The sequence below is a fragment of the Cherax quadricarinatus genome, chromosome 34 (genome assembly GCF_038502225.1).
Source record: "Cherax quadricarinatus isolate ZL_2023a chromosome 34, ASM3850222v1, whole genome shotgun sequence".
NCBI classification, from domain to species: domain Eukaryota; kingdom Metazoa; phylum Arthropoda; class Malacostraca; order Decapoda; family Parastacidae; genus Cherax; species Cherax quadricarinatus.
In genome coordinates, this window is record NC_091325.1 from 18,277,155 (window position 1) to 18,295,947 (window position 18,793).

The following is an 18,793-nucleotide window of genomic DNA, read 5'->3' on the forward strand; positions in this document are numbered from 1 at the left end:
GGAAGTCATACGAGGCCTCTCTACTCTGATCCTTACATGCTGTACACTACAGCTTAATGACGCCTGTGTACTCTAAGTCATACCTCGTACCTTCAAGTTAAGGGGATGGGGGGAGAAGTTGCCTTGATGCCGATTAAGAGCTCCTGAGCCGAAGAATCTGAGCCGCCATAAACGTTGTTTGATCAAACCCACCTACCGCTAACCATAATAATGAACTCGCCTCGTGGGTACGAGTGCCAGCCACCAACGCTAGCAACCTGATTGCTCTGTCTCTCAACTCGTTGGTTAAAGAGTTTCAACTACCAACACATTCTCATATCTCGTGTGCAAACTCCACTGAAATTCCGTTGTAAGCATATAATAATAATAATAATAATAAATACAATAATGAAATAATTATATATTATATATATATATATATATATATATATATATATATATATATATATATATATATATATATATATATATATATATATATATATATATATCTGGAGAGGGTTTCGGGGGTCAACGACCCCCGCGGCTCGGTCTGTGACCACTTTATTAAGATACAGCTGTACACCTGCTCGTTAATGTAAATATCTAATCATCCAGTCACGTGTCAGCACCTCAATGCCTAAAAACATGTAGATGTCGTGCCGAATAGGTAAAACTGGTCAATTAACAAGTACTCGTTTAAAATTAAATCCTTTCTAAAATTTTCTCTTATACGTTTAAAGATATATTTTTTTCATTTACGTTAATGCAAAAATTAATAATTTTGTACCAAAAGAGCCTTAGAAAACTTACCTAACCTTATTATATTTAATTTAGCCTAATCCAACTAAATATGTTTTAGATAAGCTTACAATAATTTAATAAACAAACATAAAATGTTTTTTTTTTCGTTAGGTTCAGAATGATTTTTACGAAATTCCGCTTGTTATAATAAGGTTAGGTAAGTTTTCTAATGTTGTTTTGGTATAAATTATTAATTTTTACATTAACATAAATGAAAAAAATAATCTTTAAGCGTATAAGAGAAAATTTTGGAAACGACTTAATTTTAAATGATATATGTTATGCCGAATAAACTGAACAGGTATTTGGCTTAAAAACCAAGCCTCTTTTTAAGAGAATAACCAGAGTGAATTTTTTTTTCCATATCTTAGCCAAATTCAATCAGGGCATATAGAAAAAAATATATATCATAGACTTTAACCAATATTAAATAACTGTAAATTAACCTATGACGTATATAGTATAATTTAGCCGAAAAAAATGACTTTAGTTTAAGTGAGGTTAGGTGAGGTTTGTAAATTAGGTCAGAATGTCAGTTTATTCAGGTATAAACAGTTGCACTGAGCATCACACATGCAGGTTTAGTGCACGGCCATGACAAAAATTGTTTATGATTCTTCAAAGGAGTTTTTTGGAAAAGTTTAATTTTTCTAGGAGTTCAGCCTATTTAACAAGTTCGACTTATTAGGTACGACATATATATGTATGTATGTATGTATGTATGTATGTATGTATGTATGTATGTATGTATGTTTATATGTATGTTTGTATGTATGTATGTTTGTATGTATGTATGTATGTATGTATGTATGTATGTTTGTATGTATGTTTGTATGTATGTATATATGTTTGTATGAGTGTATGCTCGTATGCATGTATGTTTGTATGAATTCGTAAAATTAACGCAATAAGCAAATTAAGAATAAGGGCTCGATGCACATCTGGCAGCGGGGTGGCACCTACATGTGTAAGACGTTAAGAAGCAGACGTTCTTCACGTTGTGTACGAGGAAGAGCTGGGGAAGGCACCGTAACTAGTTCAGTACGTATTATACTTGCCTCCTCCACCTCCTCCTGCTCCACCTCCTCCTCCTCTTCCTCCTCCTCCTCCACCTCCACCTCCTCCTCCTCCACCTCCTCCCTCCGGAGTCTGCCAACGTTGCACACAAATATAGCGAGGAGTCATGTCGTCAGGTCCGGGAAATTGAGCTGAAATTACTGTGGAAGTCAGCATGGGGACCGGGATTAAATGACTTCCCAGAAAAACACAACCAGAATTTTCACTCTTGTTTTCTTTTCCTGAGAAAATTCTGAATAATGGAGCCGGTGATTATTTTTTCTCTGTGTGTGTGTGTGTGTGTGTGTGTGTGTGAGAGAGAGAGAGAGAAAGAGAGAGAGAGAAAGAGAGAGAGAGAAAGAGAGAGAGAGAAAGAGAGAGAGAGAAAGAGAGAGAGAGAGAGAGAGAGAGAGAGAGAGAGAGAGAGAGAGAGAGAGAGAGAGAGAGAGAGAGAGAGAGAGAGAGAGAGAGAGAGAGAGAGAGAGAGAGAGTGCAGTTAGTCAGATTCACTTGTCGACATACATTTAGCTTTTTTTTTCTTTTTTTTTGTGTGTAGTAGTAGTCGTTACTAGTTGTCAAAGGCCCTTGTTGATAGAGTTGATAGACACTTGACCTATTTTGTGTGTGTACTCACTTATTTTTTATTACAAGGGTCGAATCACATTTCCTGGTCCCACCTCTTCACTGGTCGCTACTAGGTCCACTCTCCCCCTGCTCCATAAGCTTTATCGTATCTCTTCTTAAGGCTATGTATGGATCCTGCCTCCACTTCATCACTCTCCAGATTGTTCCCCTTCCTGACAACTCTATGACTGAAGAAATACTTCTTAACATCCCTGTGTCTTATCTGAGTCTTCAGCTTCCAGTTGTGACCCCTTGTTGCTGTGTCCCATCTCTGAAACATCCTCTCCCTATTCACATTGTCAATTCCTCTCAGTATTTTATATGTCGTTATCATGTCCTTCCCCCCATCCCTCCTGTCATCCAGTGTTGTCAAGTCGAGTTCTCTTAGCCTCTCCTCGTAGGACATACCTGTTAGCTCTGGGACTAGTAGTGTTGCAAACCTCTGCAATTTCTCTAGTTATACGACGTGCTTGACCCTGTGTGGGTTAAAAACTGGTGCTGCATACTCCAATATGGGCCTGACGTACACCGTGTACAGAGTTTTGAACGATTCATTACTAGGGTGTTGAAATGCTATTCCTAGATTTGCCAGGCGCCCATATTCTACAGCAGTTACTTGGTTGATGTGCTCCTCAGGAGATATGCTCGTTATTATACTCACCCCAAGATCCTTTTCTTTGAGTGAGGTTTGCGGTCTTTGGCCACTAGCCTGTACTCTGCGGTCTACTCTGATCTTCCCCAATCTTCATGACTTTGCGCTTGGTGGGGTTCGACTACAAGAGCCAGTTGTTGGATCTGGCTTGCAGCCTGTCCAAATCCCTTTATAATCGTACCTTATCCTTATACGACTGAATTCTTCGCATTAGCTTTATATCGTCTGCAAACAGGGACACCTCTGAATCTATCACTTCTGTTATGTCATTCACATATACGAGAAACAGCATCGGCCCTAGGACTGACGCATGTGGAACCCCGCTCGTCATAGGCGCCCAGTTTGAAACCTCGTCAAGTACCATGACTCGTTGCTACCTTCTTCTCAGGTATTCTCTGATCCACTGCAGTGCTTTTCCTGATATATCCGCCTACTACTCTAGTTTTTGCACTAATCTCTTGCGTGGAATGTGCCAAAAGCCTTCTTACAGTCCCAGAAAATTCAATCTACCTCCCGTCCTCTCTCTCTTGTCATACTTGGGTTACGTAGTGGCTCTGTTCCTTCTCTCAGCAGTCACACAAGGACATATGTATCTGGTCCCATTGTTTTTATTATATCAAGCTTACTTAGTAGTTTTATCACTTCTTTTGTTCCGTAGATGCTTTCTAATACCTTTTGATCTGATCTAACTACAATTCCTCTTGGTAACTCTACACTTTCTTCTGCAAAGACCTCGTTGAATAGTTAGTTAAGTTCTTCGTGCACTTCTCGGTTATATTCCGTCATCGTTCTATCATCTTCAGCATAATCACCTGGTCCTTCAAAGTTGTCCTCTTTATCTTATGTGGCAGTGAAGTAACTTTGGATCTGTTTTGGTCTTCGGAACTGTATCATTTTCAAATTGTCTTTCAGCTTCCCTACTTATTGTGCATTCGTTTCTTGTTCTTCTCCTTCATTCCGAGTTATCTGCTATTAGTTTTGCTTGTATTGCTTTTAAGCTCTCTTGCTCCTTTCGCATGGCCTTGGGCTTTGTTTCTTATATTCATACCTGGTACATGCTTGACCAGGTGGGGGCTCCATGCTGGTGCTGCATAGTTGAGAATGAGTTTGACACATGTGTAAAGTGTCGTAAAAAATTCCTTGTTAAAGTTTCTGAAGGAAGTTATGAGATTAGCTAACGTAGTAGTGATTTATGTACACCGCTGGTGATGTGTTAAATGTGAAGCTCACTCCGAGATCTTTCTCCTTGAATCATATTTGTTTTTCATATTTCAAGCTGTATTTCCTTTCTGGTCTTCTCCCTTTCACTCCACAATTTGCATGACCTTCCACTTACTTGGGCTGATCTCCAGTAACTACTTGCTGACCAACCTTGGAGGCTGTTCAAGTCATCTTTGTGTCTCTCTATCCACTTTCTCATTTGTCATTGGTTTTACTTCAGTAAAAATAATGGACACAAATGAATCACATGCCGTATTTCGCGGTTTATTAGACGCATGTTTTTTTTCCCATGTCTCTAAAAACCACCCTGCGTCCTGCATGTAAAATTACCATAGGTTTCAGTGGAGTATATATTACTGGGAATTAGGCACTCCTTTTTTCTGATTATTACCTTCTAAATTGGGATGCGTTTGACTCATCGGAGCGTCTTATAAGCCGCGAAATACGGTACTTATATTAAGACTAATAATGGTCCTAATACTGATACTTGAGGGAAGATCTTTGAAAACAAGGGCACTGATCCTTACCCTTGTCTTCTCTGTGTTGCCATTTCGAAAAATGAGAACAGAAATGCTCTCATATTTTTAGATTAAGGGAAAAATGTGTTTATTCCAGTAGCTTCACATGATGAGGAATCCCAGGAAGCCAAAACAGAGCTCTTGTCTCGTCAGTACGTGACGGAAGATCAAGCCTTCATCACTCCTTGTGATGAGCTACTCGCCTGGGTTTAGCGCCTCATAAGTAACCTACATGTGAAGCTATCATTTATGCCTTCCTTTCTCATTCTCTTTTATATTCCTCTTGCTTTCCTTCATTCCCTTTTTCTCTTGTTTTATCTATATGTCTCTCTTTCCCCCGTTTCCTCATTATTTCTCTTTCTCTCTCTCTCTCTCTCCTCTCCCTCATTCTCTTGCTTTCTCTCTCTCTTTCTCCCTCTCTCTTTCCTTCCCTCACTTATTCTCGGGTTTATCTCCCCTCTTCCTTCTTCCATCCGTCATTCTTTATCTCCCCTCACCCTCTTCTCATTTTCCTTTCCCTACACCTGGGGGAATGAGAATCTCTTCCTCAGTGTGGTAGTATAAATGGTGGTAATACGGATGGTGGTAGTATGGATGGTGGTAGTATGGATGGTGGTAGTATGGATGATTGTAGTATGGATGGTGGTAGTATGGATGGTGGTAGTATGGATAGTGGTAGTATGGATGGTGGTAGTATGGATAGTGGTAGTATGGATGGTGTTATAGTATGGATGTTATAGTATGGATGGTGTTATAGCATGGATGGTGTTATAGTATGGATATTGTTATAGTATGGATGGTGGTATAGTATGGATGGTGGCATAGTATGATGGTGGTATAGTATGGATGGTGGTATAGTATGATGGTGGTATAGTATGGATGGTGGTATAGTATGGATGGTGGTATAGTATGATGGTGGTATAGTATGGATGGTGGCATAGTATGATGGTGGTATAGTATGGATGGTGGTATAGTATGGATGGTGGTATAGTATGGATGGTGGTATAGTATGGATGGTGGTATAGTATGGATGGTGGTATAGTATGATGGTGGTATAGTATGGATGGTGGTATAGTATGATGGTGGTATAGTATGATGGTGGTATAGTATGATGGTGGTATAGTATGGATGGTGGTATAGTATGGATGGTGGTATAGTATGGATGGTGGTATAGTATGGATGGTGGTATAGTATGGATGGTGGTATAGTATGATGGTGGTATAGTATGGATGGTGGTATAGTATGATGGTGGTATAGTATGGATGGTGGTATAGTATGATGGTGGTATAGTATGGATGGTGGTATAGTATGATGGTGGTATAGTATGATGGTGGTATAGTATGATGGTGGTATAGTATGGATGGTGGTATAGTATGGATGGTGGTATAGTATGATGGTGGTATAGTATGGATGGTGGTATAGTATGATGGTGGTATAGTATGGATGGTGGTATAGTATGGATGGTGGTATAGTATGGATGGTGGTATAGTATGGTGGTGGTATAGTATGGATGGTGGTATAGTATGATGGTGGTATAGTATGGATGGTGGTATAGTATGATGGTGGTATAGTATGGATGGTGGTATAGTATGGATGGTGGTATAGTATGATGGTGGTATAGTATGATGGTGGTATAGTATGATGGTGGTATAGTATGGATGGTGGTATAGTATGGATGGTGGTATAGTATGGATGGTGGTATAGTATGGATGGTGGTATAGTATGATGGTGGTATAGTATGGATGGTGGTATAGTATGATGGTGGTATAGTATGGATGGTGGTATAGTATGATGGTGGTATAGTATGATGGTGGTATAGTATGATGGTGGTATAGTATGGATGGTGGTATAGTATGATGGTGGTATAGTATGGATGGTGGTATAGTATGATGGTGGTATAGTATGGATGGTGGTATAGTATGATGGTGGTATAGTATGGATGGTGGTATAGTATGGATGGTGGTATAGTATGATGGTGGTATAGTATGGATGGTGGTATAGTATGATGGTGGTATAGTATGGATGGTGGTATAGTATGATGGTGGTATAGTATGGATGGTGGTATAGTATGGATGGTGGTATAGTATGGATGGTGGTATAGTATGATGGTGGTATAGTATGGATGGTGGTATAGTATGGATGGTGGTATAGTATGATGGTGGTATAGTATGGATGGTGGTATAGTATGGATGGTGGTATAGTATGATGGTGGTATAGTATGGATGGTGGTATAGGATGGTGGTATAGTATGGATGGTGGTATAGTATGGATGGTGGTATAGGATGGTGGTATAGTATGGATGGTGGTATAGTATGGATGGTGGTATAGTATGGATGGTGGTATAGTATGGATGGTGGTATAGTATGATGGTGGTATAGTATGGATGGTGGTATAGTATGGATGGTGGTATAGTATGGTATAGTATGATGGTGGTATAGTATGGATGGTGGTATAGTATGGATGGTGGTATAGTATGGATGGTGGTATAGTATGGATGGTGGTATAGTATGGATGGTGGTATAGTATGATGGTGGTATAGTATGGATGGTGGTATAGTATGATGGTGGTATAGTATGGATGGTGGTATAGTATGATGGTGGTATAGTATGGATGGTGGTATAGTATGGATGGTGGTATAGTATGGATGGTGGTATAGTATGGATGGTGGTATAGTATGATGGTGGTATAGTATGGATGGTGGTATAGTATGGATGGTGGTATAGTATGATGGTGGTATAGTATGGATGGTGGTATGGATGGTGGTATAGTATGGATGGTGGTATAGTATGGATGGTGGTATAGTATGGATGGTGGTATGATGGTGGTATAGTATGGATGGTGGTATAGTATGGATGGTGGTATAGTATGATGGTGGTATAGTATGGATGGTGGTATAGTATGGATGGTGGTATAGTATGATGGTGGTATAGTATGGATGGTGGTATAGTATGGATGGTGGTATAGTATGGATGGTGGTATAGTATGGATGGTGGTATAGTATGATGGTGGTATAGTATGGATGGTGGTATAGTATGGATGGTGGTATAGTATGGATGGTGGTATAGTATGATGGTGGTATAGTATGGATGGTGGTATAGTATGGATGGTGGTATAGTATGATGGTGGTATAGTATGGATGGTGGTATAGTATGGATGGTGGTATAGTATGGATGGTGGTATAGTATGATGGTGGTATAGTATGGATGGTGGTATAGTATGATGGTGGTATAGTATGGATGGTGGTATAGTATGATGGTGGTATAGTATGGATGGTGGTATAGTATGATGGTGGTATAGTATGGATGGTGGTATAGTATGATGGTGGTATAGTATGGATGGTGGTATAGTATGATGGTGGTATAGTATGGATGGTGGTATAGTATGATGGTGGTATAGTATGGATGGTGGTATAGTATGATGGTGGTATAGTATGGATGGTGGTATAGTATGGATGGTGGTATAGTATGGATGGTGGTATAGTATGGATGGTGGTATAGTATGGATGGTGGTATAGTATGGATGGTGGTATAGTATGGATGGTGGTATAGTATGGATGGTGGTATAGTATGGATGGTGGTATAGTATGGATGGTGGTATAGTATGGATGGTGGTATAGTATGGATGGTGGTATAGTATGGATGGTGGTATAGTATGGATGGTGGTATAGTATGGATGGTGGTATAGTATGGATGGTGGTATAGTATGGATGGTGGTATAGTATGGATGGTGGTATAGTATGGATGGTGGTATAGTATGGATGGTGGTATAGTATGGATGGTGGTATAGTATGGATGGTGGTATAGTATGGATGGTGGTATAGTATGGATGGTGGTATAGTATGGATGGTGGTATAGTATGGATGGTGGTATAGTATGATGGTGGTATAGTATGATGGTGGTATAGTATGGATGGTGGTATAGTATGGATGGTGGTATAGTATGGATGGTGGTATAGTATGATGGTGGTATAGTATGGATGGTGGTATAGTATGGATGGTGGTATAGTATGGATGGTGGTATAGTATGGATGGTGGTATAGTATGGATGGTGGTATAGTATGGATGGTGGTATAGTATGGATGGTGGTATAGTATGGATGGTGGTATAGTATGGATGGTGGTATAGTACGGATGGTGGATATTAAAATGGTATAAAATACGATAGGTTGTTAGGTAAGACATATGCAACAGTTAGGTATCTTTAAAGATACCTAACTGTGGCATATGCTTGACAAAGCTCCTGGAGAGCGAAACGTTGCCACAATAAAATGTCACATTAGTTCCACTTGTGTCCTTTTACTTTACATATTGTCGGTAATTCTACCAACATTATTACATAACTGATGAAGTCATAAGTGGCGAAACGTTTCCTATAGCAAATATGCAGAATTGACACAGATGTCTCTTTTCAGTTTGTCGACATCACAAAAAAATACATAAACAGTATATTTTTGAAGGGGAAAAGAGGAGTTTAATGAGAAGTCTGGAACTTGCTAGTGATAAATTTGATAAGTATTTTGAAAAGTACTTGTGGGTAACTTCAATAAATATGCCTTATTTTCTATATTTTTTATTTGTTCGATGGTGTACTATTTTATCATCTATTATAGAGAAGACTAAGTGGGGTTCAAATCGACATCTGTGGTGGGAGCAAACTAGGCTCGGGGTTCAATCCATTGATGATAGGCTTGATTTTAGCGTCTGGTTCAGTGATAAGAATCCAAACTCAGTTATCGATTAAGCACTTTAGTTTAACGTTCGTTTCATCGATTATACGGTGACCTTGTGTGTACTCACCTATTTGTACTCACCTATTTGTGGTTGCAGGGGTCGATTCATAGCTCCTGGCCCCGCCTCTTCACTGATTGCTACTAGGTCCTCTCTCTCCCTGCTCCATGAGCTTTATCATACCTCGCCTTAAAACTATGTATGGTTCCCGCCTCCACTACTTCACTTTCTAGACTATTCCACGACTTGACTACTCTATGACTGAAGAAATACTTCCTAACATCCCTTTGATTCATCTGAGTCTTCAACTTCCAATTGTGACCTCTTGTGTCTGTGTCCCATCTCTGGAACATTCTGTCTTTGTCCACCTTGTCTATTCCGTGCAGTATTTTATATGTCGTTATCATGTCTCCCCTGACCCTCCTGGCCTCCAGTGTCGTCAGGCCGATTTGTGTATGTATGTGTGTGTGTGTTGCTGGGAGGAATAACACACCTTGCCTCTCAAGCAGGACCAGCTGCTGAATTACCAGCTTGTCATCTGTGGCGGACCGTGTCAGCACGGATGTAAGTCATCTAGTACACACTGGCTCTTGCAAGTGTATTAGATGTACACTTGTATCAAGTGTATATCTAATACACTTGTTACAGATGCGGCAATGTGATAGGTTCACTTGCGTAGTGGAATCATTCAGTAATAACCGTACTTTTATGGTGTGTGTGTGGGGGGGGGGGTCGGGAGTTTGTGTTAGTTTCTAGTTGTCTAAGGCACTTGTCGATAGACACTTGGCCTGTTTTTGACAATTGTGGTGTGCGTCTGTGTGTGCGCGTGTTAGTTACCAGTGTACGTGTTTGTGCGTAAAGCTGTGAAAGCTTTACACACACAAGGTCAGGTTCAACAGAGAGAAGTGTGACCTATTACGTAGAGGGAAATCCTCCGTTATTTTTTTTTTAAAGATCGATTACACCCATAGTGTGTACCTAAAAGAAACAACGAATTAGTCTCTATTTATAGTATTATCCCAGAAGGGATTGTAAGTAAGGATAACCAAATGAAGTTAATCCAGGTGACTTACTTGAAATGCGTTCGCTTTTTAGATCCTCTTCAAGAATGTGACTCAATCGTTGACTACTTCCCAGGCATCTGTTTACCGAGAGGGAACGAGGAAGTGTTAGGAGACTTATCCATACCTTTAACCTCTTAGTCGGGTTCGATCCCACGTCCTCTCAGGTGTGAGCCGAGCATGCGAGCAGCTTTGTTACGAGGTACACCATTCTATATGTGCGTCTATCCTAAACTATTTGAGTTTTACTGCGGGGGGGGGGAGGGGGAGAAAAACTTGCTATGTATTCCTTTCAATCTGTCATGACAGTTATCATGCAACAGTACATCTGATAGGCTGTCTTGGGAAACTTCAGTGGGATGATATGGATCAAATTATGATGGTATAGAATACCGACAAGTTAATGAATAAGACACGGAACATTTATCGCCGGTACATGTCGTCCGTCTGCACAATAGGCTACTTCAGTCACCTGCATTTGACTGAAAAAAACCTGTTGTGCAGGCGAAAAGTTTAGGTAACAAACATACCAAAGTGAAATGATGACCTCCACCACTAATTCTACCTTTATACTACTACCTCCTCTCATTCTCCTGCCCCCCCCCCCCTCCTCCTCTCGTATATTAACTAGCTCCCTTCCCTTCGTGTTTCTATGTTACTAGTTAATGTCCAAGTCGGACCGATAGTGTCGTAAGTTTCTTTCTCTTAAGTGAAGTGAGGCGTGTCAAGGGTGAGAAAATGTGATGCTGTGGGTGAGGGGTGAGCATAATAAAAAGAGGAGGGGGGAGTCAGTATATAAAATTTGACAAGGAATGCTCCCTTGTCTTCATCCACTCAGATCAACATGATCCTGTATATCCATGCCATTGAGCTATTGTGAGACTCATGCGAAATATCCAGGGACGAAGGGGGTAGGAAGAATACATTTATTTGGATCTGTCACTCTGAATCAATCTTGTATACAAGATTGATTCGAAGGTGACAGATTTGAGACTGCAACAGTCCCTTCTAGGGAAGGGAGAGGGTGTGCTGTTGCTGGTAAAGGCTTCCTTTTCCATAGGAATCGCTGCTTCCCTGGTTGTCCCTCGTTCCTCAGGTGCTAGGGGTTCAGCTCTTCCCTGGAAAATATAATGACATATTTTCCAGGTAAGGATGGATGAACTCAAGCCTGTGTTTAAAATTATGTACTTGTGGGGTTTCACGATGGTGACGCATGTCCGGGGTGGTGACGCATATCCAGGGTAGTGACGCATGTCCAGGATGGTGAAGCATGTCCAGTGTGGTGAAGCATGTCCAGGGTGGAGAAGCATGTCCAGGGTAGTGAAGCATGTCCAGGGTAGTGAAGCATGTCCAGGATGGTGAAGCATGTTCAGGGTGGTGAAGCATGTCCAGGATGGTGAAGCATGTCCAGGGTGGTGAAGCATGCCCAGGGTGGTGAAGCATGTCCAGGGTGGTGAAGCATGTCCAGGGTGGTGAAGCATGTCCAGGGTGGTGAAGCATGTCCAGGGTAGGGACGTATGTCCAGGGTGGTGAAGCATGTGCAGGGTGGTGAAGCATGTCCAGGGTAGTGACGCATGTCCAGGATGGAGAAGCATGTCCAGAGTGGTGAAGCATGCCCAGGGTGGTGAAGCATGTCCAGGATGGTGAAGCATGTCCAGGATGGTGAAGCATGTCCAGAGTGGTGAAGCATGCCCAGGGTGGTGAAGCATGTCCAGGATGGTGAAGCATGTCCAGGATGGTGAAGCATGTCCAGAGTGGTGAAGCATGCCCAGGGTGGTGAAGCATGTCCAGGGTGGTGAAGCATGTCCAGGATGGTGAAGCATGTCCAGGATGGTGAAGCATGTCCAGGGTGGTGAAGCATGTCCAGGGTGGTGAAGCATGTCCAGGATGGTGAAGCATGTCCAGGATGGTGAAGCATGTCCAGGATGGTGAAGCATGTCCAGAGTGGTGAAGCATGCCCAGGGTGGTGAAGCATGTCCAGGGTGGTGAAGCATGTCCAGGATGGTGAAGCATGTCCAGAGTGGTGAAGCATGCCCAGGGTGGTGAAGCATGTCCAGAGTGGTGAAGCATGTCCAGGGTGGTGAAGCATGTCCAGGGTGAAGCATGTCCAGGGTGGCGAAGCATGTCCAGGGTGGTGAAGCATGTCCAGGGTGGTGAAGCATGTCCAGGGTGGTGAAGCATGCCCAGGGTGGTGAAGCATGTCCAGGGTGGTGAAGCATGTCCAGGGTGGTGAAGCATGTCCAGGGTGGTGAAGCATGCCCAGGGTGGTGAAGCATGTCCAGGGTGGTGAAGCATGCCCAGGGTGGTGAAGCATGTCCAGGGTGGTGAAGCATGTCCAGAGTGGTGAAGCATGCCCAGGGTGGTGAAGCATGTCCAGGGTGGTGAAGCATGCCCAGGGTGGTGAAGCATGTCCAGGGTGGTGAAGCATGCCCAGGGTGGTGAAGCATGTCCAGGGTGGTGAAGCATGCCCAGGGTGGTGAAGCATGTCCAGGGTGGTGAAGCATGCCCAGGGTGGTGAAGCATGTCCAGGGTGGTGAAGCATACCCAGGGTGGTGAAGCATGTCCAGGGTGGTGAAGCATGTCCAGGGTGGTGAAGCATGCCCAGGGTGGTGAAGCATGCCCAGGGTGGTGAAGCATGTCCAGGGTGGTGAAGCATGTCCAGGGTGGTGAAGCATGCCCAGGGTGGTGAAGCATGTCCAGGGTGGTGAAGCATGTCCAGAGTGGTGAAGCATGCCCAGGGTGGTGAAGCATGTCCAGAGTGGTGAAGCATGTCCAGGGTGGTGAAGCATGTCCAGGGTGAAGCATGTCCAGGGTGGCGAAGCATGTCCAGGGTGGTGAAGCATGTCCAGGGTGGTGAAGCATGTCCAGGGTGGTAACACACACCCAGAATATCAACGCACAAACAGGGTAGCAGCGCATGCCAAGTGTAGCAATAAATAATAAAAAGTCACAATACCATGACTGGAGCAATATATAAATAACCCACACATAGGAGAAAGAAACTGATGACATATCATTCCGACTAGTACCATTAACTAATCACCGGGTAACAATGTACGTCCAAAATAGCAACATGTACCCTAGATACACACACTAACGAAGGCAACTGTACACAAGAGTGACCATGGTAGTGAAGCTATACCTGTCGTGGACATTCAAATATTTCTGATGCTGTTCAGTAATTTTTCCACTAATGTGATAATTTCTTCTTTTCCAGGTGAGTATCACTCCAGTACCATCCTGACACTGTATGTATTGCAAGTTATCACGTGGATGGTTTACTGGGTGAATAACCAGTCACTAAGCGGGTTATAAAGGCTGTATTTCACCTGTACACCAACTGTCAAGAATATTTTATTGCCGAAGAAAACGAAATAAAATCCTCTTTCAATGTATACACAACATTATTATTATACTGACCCGTCATTGTGAGCGATAACCACATGATACCTTAACCCACAGGACCACCCAATCCTACAAGAACCAAGCACCCAGCCAAGCTAGGTGTGTTACTCTTGGTCCGAGGACATAGGGAGGTGTGGGGGGCTTTCAAGCTAATTTTATTCTCATCCCTGTTTGTTACTGATCAATACCACTCGTTCGTGGTTACAATTATATATATATGCTGCTCGTAGGCCAGTACACCGAACAGGGATGAGAATGAAATTAGTTTGAAAGCTCCCACACCTCCGTATTTCCTCGGACCAACAGTAACACACCTAGCTTGGCTGGGTGCTTTGTTCTTGTAGGATGAGGTGGTCATGTGGGTTGAGGCGTCATGTGGATCTCGCTAACAATGGCGGGCCAGTACAATATGGGTTCGAATCCTTGGCTAGCGGGTGTTGTTATTGATATATATATATATATATATATATATATATATATATATATATATATATATATATATATATATATATATATATACATATATATATATATATATATATATATAACAAGTCGGCCGTCTCCCACCGAGGCAGGGTGACCCAAAAAGAAAGAAAATCCCCAAAAAGAAAATACTTCCATCATCATTCAGCACTTTCACCTCACTCACACAATCACTGTTTTTGCAGAGGTGCTCAGAATACAACAGTTTAGAAGTATATACGTATAAAAATACACAATATATCCCTCCAAACTGCCAATATCCCAAACCTCTCCTTTAGAGTGCAGGCATTGTACTTCTCATTTCCAGAACTCAAGTCCGGCTAGACAAAAATAACCGGTTTCCCTGAATCTCTTCACTAAATATTACCCTGCTCACTCTCCAACAGCTCGTCAGGTCCCAAATGCCATTCGTCGCCATTCACTCCTATCTAACAGGCTCACGCACGCGTGTTGTAAGTCCAAGCCCATCGCCCACAAAACCTCCTTTACCCCCTCCCTCCAACCCTTCCAAGGACGACCCCTACCCCGCCTTCCTTCCCCTACAGATTTATACGCTCTCCATGTCATTCTACTTTGATCCATCCTCTCTAAATGACCAAACCACCTCAACATCCCTCTTCAGCCCTCTAACTAATTCTTTTATTAACTCCACACCTTCTCCTAATTTCCACACTCCGAATTTTCTGCATAATATTTACACCACACATTGCCCTTAGACAGGACATCTCCACTGCCTCCAACCGTCTCCTTGCTGCTGCATTTACCACCCAAGCTTCACACCCATATAAGAGTGTTGGTACCACTATACTTTCATACATTCCCTTCTTCGCCTCCATAGATAACGTTCTTTGTCTCCACATATACCTCAATGCACCACTCGCCTTTTTTCCCTTATCAATTCTATGATTAACCTCATCCTTCATAAATCCATCCGCCGACACGTCAACTCCCAAATATCTGAAAATTCACTTCTTCCATACTCCTCCTCCCCAATTTGATATCCAATTTTTCTTTATCTAAATCATTTGATACCCTCATCACCTTACTCTTTTCTATGTTCACTTTCAGCTTTCTACTTTTACACACACTCCCAAATTCGTCCACTAACCTTTGCAATTTTTCTTTAGAATCTCCCATAAGCACAGTATCATCAGCAAAAGTAACTGTCACTTCCCATTTTGTATTTGATTCCCCATAATTTAATCCCACCCCTCTCCTGGATACCCTAGCATTTACTCCTTTTACAACACCATCTATAAATATATTAAATAACCATGGTGACATTACACATCCCTGTCTAAGACCTACTTTTACCGGGAAGTATTCTCCCTCTCTTCTACACACCCTAATCTGAGCCTCACTGTCCTCATAAAAACTCTTTACAGCATTTAGAAACTTACCACCTATTCCATATACTTGCAACATCTGCCACATTGCTCCCCTATCCACTCTATCATATGCCTTTTCTAAATCCATAAATGCAATAAAAACTTCCCTACCTTTATTTAAATGCTGTTCACATATATGCTTCAATGTAAACACTTGATCTACACATCCCCTACCCACTCTGAAACCTCCTTGCTCATCCGCAATCCTTCATTCTGTCTTACCTCTAATTCTTTCAATAACAACCCTACTGTACACTTTTCCTGGTATACTCAGTAAACTAATTCCTCTATAATTTTTACAATCTCTTTTGTCCCCCTTCTCTTTATATAAAGGGACTATACATGCTCTCCGCCAATCCTTAGGTACCTTCCCCTCTTTCATACATTTATTAAACAAAAATACCAACCACTCCAACACTATATCCCCCCCTGCTTTTAACATTTCTGTCATGATCCCGTCAGTTCCAGCTGCTTTACCCCTTTTCATTCTACGTAATGCCTCACGTACCTCCCCCACACTTACATCCTGCTCTTCTTCACTCCTAAAAGATGATATACTTCCCTGGCCAGTGCATGAAATTACTGCCTCCCTTTCTTCGTCGACATTTAAAAGTTCCTCGAAGTATTCTCACCATATTCCCAATACCTCCATCTCCCCATCTACTAACTCTCCTACTCTATTTTTAACTGACAAATCCATTCGTTCTTAAGGCTTTCTTAACTTGTTTAACTCACTCCAAATTTTTTTCTTATTTTCATTAAAAGTTCTTGGCGGTGCCTCTCCCACTCTATCATCTGCTCTCCTTTTGCACTCTCTCACCACTCTCTTCACCTTTCTTTTACTCTCCATATACTCTACTCTTTTTATAATACTTCTGCTTTGTAAAAACCTCTCGTAAGCTAACGTTTTCTCTTTTATCACACCCTTTACTTCATCATTCCACCAATCACTCCTCTTTCCTCCTGCATCCACCCTCCTATAACTAAAAACTTCTGCCCCACATTCTAATACTGCAGTTTTAAAACTATTCCAACCCTCTTCAACCCCCCACTACTCATACCTGCACCAGCCCACCTTTCTGCCAATAGTTGCTTATATCTCACCCGAACTTCCTCCTCCCTTAGTTTATACATTTTCACCTCCCTCTTACTTGTTGTTGCCATTTTCCTCTTGTCCCTTCTACCTCTTACTCTAACTGTAGCTACAACTAGATAATGATCCGATATATTAGTTGCCCCTCTATAAACGTGTACATCCTGGAGTCTACCCATCAACCTTTTATCCATCAGTACATAATCTAACAAACTACTTTCATTACGTGCTATATCATACCTTGTATATTTATTTATCCTCTTGATCATAAAATATGTATAACTTATTACCAAACTTCTTTAAATACATAGCTCAATTAAGGCTCCCCATTTTCATTTACCCCTGGCACCCCAAATTTACCTATTACTCCCTCCATAACATTTTTACCCACTTTAGCATTGAAATCCCCAACCACAAGTACTCTCACACTTGGTTCAAAACTTCCCACGCATTCACTCAACATTTCCCAAAATCTCTCTCCTCTGCACTTCTCTCTTCTCCAGGTGTGTGTATATATATATATATATATATATATATATATATATATATATATATATATATATATATATATATATATATATTACTACTGCCTCTCGTATTTTTGTTAAAGTATTCTGTTTTGAAGTAAAGTCAATAACAACACTGCTAGCGCAGTGTTGTTATTGATCAATACCACTCGTTCACGGTTACAATATATATATATATATATATATATATATATATATATATATATATATATATATATATATATATATATATATATAATTTAAAATTTACAGAAAACATACAAATAACTGTTCCTATGTACACTCTTATTCTTCACATCAAGATAGAGTTAAATTGTCTGTTTTCTCATCAATGTTTTTGAAAGCTTTGCGTATTTGTAGTCCAGAGTTCATAGATGAAGAAATATCCAAAATTTATGAAATAGCTAATGATCTGAAATACCCAAGAAACGTAATTGATAAATCTTTTAAAATTGCTAGAAATACTTTTTACAATCCAAAAAGGGACAACCAGCCTTATTCAACTAAAAATATGTTGGTTCTCCCTTACCATGAAAACTTGCTTGATATGCCTTTTCTTAAGACTTTTAATATCAAAGTTGTATTTAAAAATCTTGATACAGTAAAAAAAAAAACTTTTGATAAAGAATTCCCCCAAAATGCTGATGGATGTGTCTATAAGATTCCTTGTAAAATTTGCGTTAAAGTTTATTACGGTCAAACTGGTAAAAGTCTCGAACTAAGATTAAAACAACATAAATATAGCATTAGAACTGGACAAGATTCCAATGCTCTATTTATTCATGTGAGAGATTTTAACCATCCAATTGATTTTCAAAAAGTTGAGAAAGTTGTATCAAGCAAGTCCATGGTTGACAGGAATATAATTGAATCTTGTTTCATAAAAAGCAGTTTTGACAATAATATGAATATTTCCTTTGGTTTATATAAATTAGATCCATTTATAATTAATAGAATTTGGGAAGAATTTAATAATACACTGGACAAATAATAAATCTTAATTCTTAGGTAGAATTGTTTGTGGGTTGCCGTGAAGGACCTGTCTAGTTGGGCCAGCAGGTCTGCTGCATTCTCTTTCTTATGAGTCACGCATCAGGTGTTACTTTGTTGTGGGATGTGATGGAGAGGTGTGGTCTAGACCCTTTATATGCCTTCCTTTGATGCATTACTTTTATTGTTCCTTGATAATGTGAGTAGTCACGAAAGCACTTGGAATTTCATTATTCTTTCACAGTGGTTGTTTTGTATATATATATA

The 18,793-nt window shown here is 40.9% G+C and overlaps 1 protein-coding gene across 3 annotated transcripts in view; it reads left to right on the top strand.

The window, feature by feature from the left end:
• Positions 1 to 18,793, top strand: part of LOC138853591 (sodium/calcium exchanger Calx-like) — a 360,550-nt gene that overhangs the window by 38,169 nt on the left and 303,588 nt on the right. Inside the window, exon 2 of one of the 3 annotated variants that reach the window (XM_070091206.1) lies at positions 13,858 to 13,880. The exons of the other annotated variants lie outside the window; for them this stretch is intronic. Coding sequence (XP_069947307.1) covers positions 13,858 to 13,861 — 4 coding nt within the window. The 3' untranslated portion in view covers positions 13,862 to 13,880. Of the gene's footprint in view, positions 1 to 13,857; positions 13,881 to 18,793 lie in introns of those variants that run through there. 3 annotated transcript variants of the gene reach the window in all.